General features: G+C 41.6%; 1 protein-coding gene across 1 annotated transcript in view; it reads right to left on the bottom strand.

Annotated features, from left to right (window-relative positions):
* Nucleotides 1-2,500, bottom strand: part of shank3a (SH3 and multiple ankyrin repeat domains 3a) — a 301,455-nt gene that overhangs the window by 132,902 nt on the left and 166,053 nt on the right. The window contains exon 9 of the mRNA XM_063197051.1: nt 1,880-1,946. Within this exon, the coding sequence (XP_063053121.1) occupies nt 1,880-1,946 (67 nt within the window). The remainder of the gene's footprint in view (nt 1-1,879; nt 1,947-2,500) is intronic.

Genomic DNA, 2,500 nt, shown 5'->3' with positions numbered 1-2,500 from the left:
GTCGGTATCTCTGAGTGGCGAAATATCGGAATGGCAATATGTCGGAATAGCGGTTGCGCCCCGGAATATAGGCTAAAGAATCGGTTAGCTGTACTGCTAACATGAGGAGAGTTAGAGAGAGCCATTGAGTTAGCCTTAGTGCTACCATGAACATACATATGAAGAGTTTCTTTGTCTCATATCATGCACTCGTGTCAGTGTACAGTATACTGACAGTTAGTGCATAGTGCACACATTGCACTGAGGTCTTTAGTGCATTGTGTAGTAGAAAAATTTGAACTGAACTGAACTGAACGCCTTGTTTCTTCCGTTTTATTATCAACATGGTGGGCATTTAGTGTGTGCAGTATACATTGTTGAAGCACTGCATTTTTGGCCAAAACATAGGCCTAGTGCACTGAAACATAGTGCTCGAAGTGCACAAGTGCACGATATGAGAAGCAGTGAGAGACTGGGTTTATCTTTACAGCTAGTATGAGGAGAAGCATAATGCAAATGAGTTAGCAATAGCAGGTCTGTCTACTGCCAACCATTTCATCACACAAACTACTGTAGGTAAACCCATTACAAAGTTGTTGGGCAGACAACAATGTGTTGCTGGACTGATGAACAGAAGCGTGGACTCGTATACAGTTAGACAACTAGAAAACAACAGGCCTGTGCCACATTTGGACAGAGACCTGATATTAGCATCAGTGTCAGAATGATTATTAAAAAAACAAATGATGGTTAAACAACAATCTACAAATCAGCGCATTAGAGTGTAAAGCAGGGGTATTAAATTAAAAGGCAGTCACCGAGGGTCAGTTTTTCAAATTCCCTCCAGTGAAGGGGCTGAACACAGACTGGTTAGGGTGCGAAACAAGCGGATAGCTTTCCAGACAGAACAGATATTTGCAATTTTAGATAAGATTTCACTCTCATGTGAATGCATAGTAGATATCCCCAACCAGAAGTATTAGTGATTGCAAATAATGCACCGCCACAGATAACACACATATTTGTTTTCGTTTTGTTCTGACCTTATGGAAGGCCAGAACCTTGCCATCTAAGGTCTGCATCTGGCCCCAGGGCCTCCATTTGAATAGCCCAGGTGTAAAGGGACACAAACACTCTGTCCACACACACACCAGCTAAACCACTTACCATGAAAATTCTCAACACAAGTTATAAGTTTCCCTGACTATTAAAGGGGTATGCCACTATTTTGTGGCTTAATACAGTTAAAATCGTTGGCCAGGGTTTATAAAGGTGGTAAAGTGTCTTATTTTGCATGTAAGCCGTTGTCTTGCTTTAAGACAAGTTAAAAGAGGGAGCATGTCGCTAAGCTAAAGAATTACTACAATAAAAGACTACAAGAAATGCTACAATGCTACACCGATCCACTGACTTTCACTAGCTTAGCGACATATTCCCTCTTTTAACTTGTCTTAAAGCAAGACAACGCTTAACATGAAAAATAAGACACTTTACCACCTTTACAAACCCCAGCCAACGATTTGAACTGTATTAAGCCCCAAAATAGTGGCATACCCCTTTAAGTGTGTTATTATGTGTGTGTCTTAAAATGTCTATGTGGACATTATTATGTGTATTCATGTATTGACACCTTAATTCAAAACTGGGGATCACTAACGTTACTCTACTCTATTACCTGACAGAGATGTCCTTGGTAACCCAACAAAGTGAAAGAGGCAAAAGGGTACTAAGACAGGATCTCCCAAAACGACATGAGAATGTAGAGGTAAGATATTGGCAGCTTTGGGGATGGTATCAAGAAGGGGTTAGACGAGTGGGAATATGAGAGGGTGAGGGATTATGGGGAGGAGAGGGCGAGGATTACTGAAATGGGGGGATAATCTTTCTCAGCTCAACTTACCAACATCTGATGCTTTGTGATTCTTAATTATTTCCGCTAGATCAAAATTTCCAGCAATGATCGCCACCTGAGAAAGAGAGAGAGAGAGAGAGAGAGAGAGAGAGAGAGAGAGAGAGAGAGAGAGAGAGAATATGTGTGGGCGGCAGAGAGGCGTCATGGATAGAAAGTAGAGGGAGAGATGTAGAGATGTAAAGGAAATTGGACAAGACAAGAATAAACAAATAGTTTATCATCTGCAATACAGAGCACAGAACACACAGTAGCAGAGCATCCTTAAAATGTGGTTGGTATACCATCCCCAAGTTTACACCATCTAATGTTGTTTCGTGTCAATAGTGAGTGTGGAAATTGCTGTGTTATCACCATCTGTTATTCATTCCCAGTGCGATGTTGGAACACAAACTAAACATGCTTAAAGGGGCACAATGTAGGATTATGTAGTTGGTGCCTGTGGTGTGCCTGTCTCAAAATCTACACCGTCATTAGGGGTGTAAATAAAATCGAAATGTAACGATGCATCGAAGTATCGGCCGGCGATTTATGCCAATCGCATCGTATCGTGGGGCATTCTTCATGGGGTATCGAAAAGAATCGAATCGTTGGCCCCTGTGTAATGCCCTA

The sequence above is a fragment of the Engraulis encrasicolus genome, chromosome 4 (genome assembly GCF_034702125.1).
Source record: "Engraulis encrasicolus isolate BLACKSEA-1 chromosome 4, IST_EnEncr_1.0, whole genome shotgun sequence".
In the NCBI taxonomy this organism is placed as follows: Eukaryota; Metazoa; Chordata; class Actinopteri; order Clupeiformes; family Engraulidae; genus Engraulis; species Engraulis encrasicolus.
Note: the sequence above shows the minus strand (reverse complement) of the source record. Positions and strands in the feature narration are given on the sequence as shown.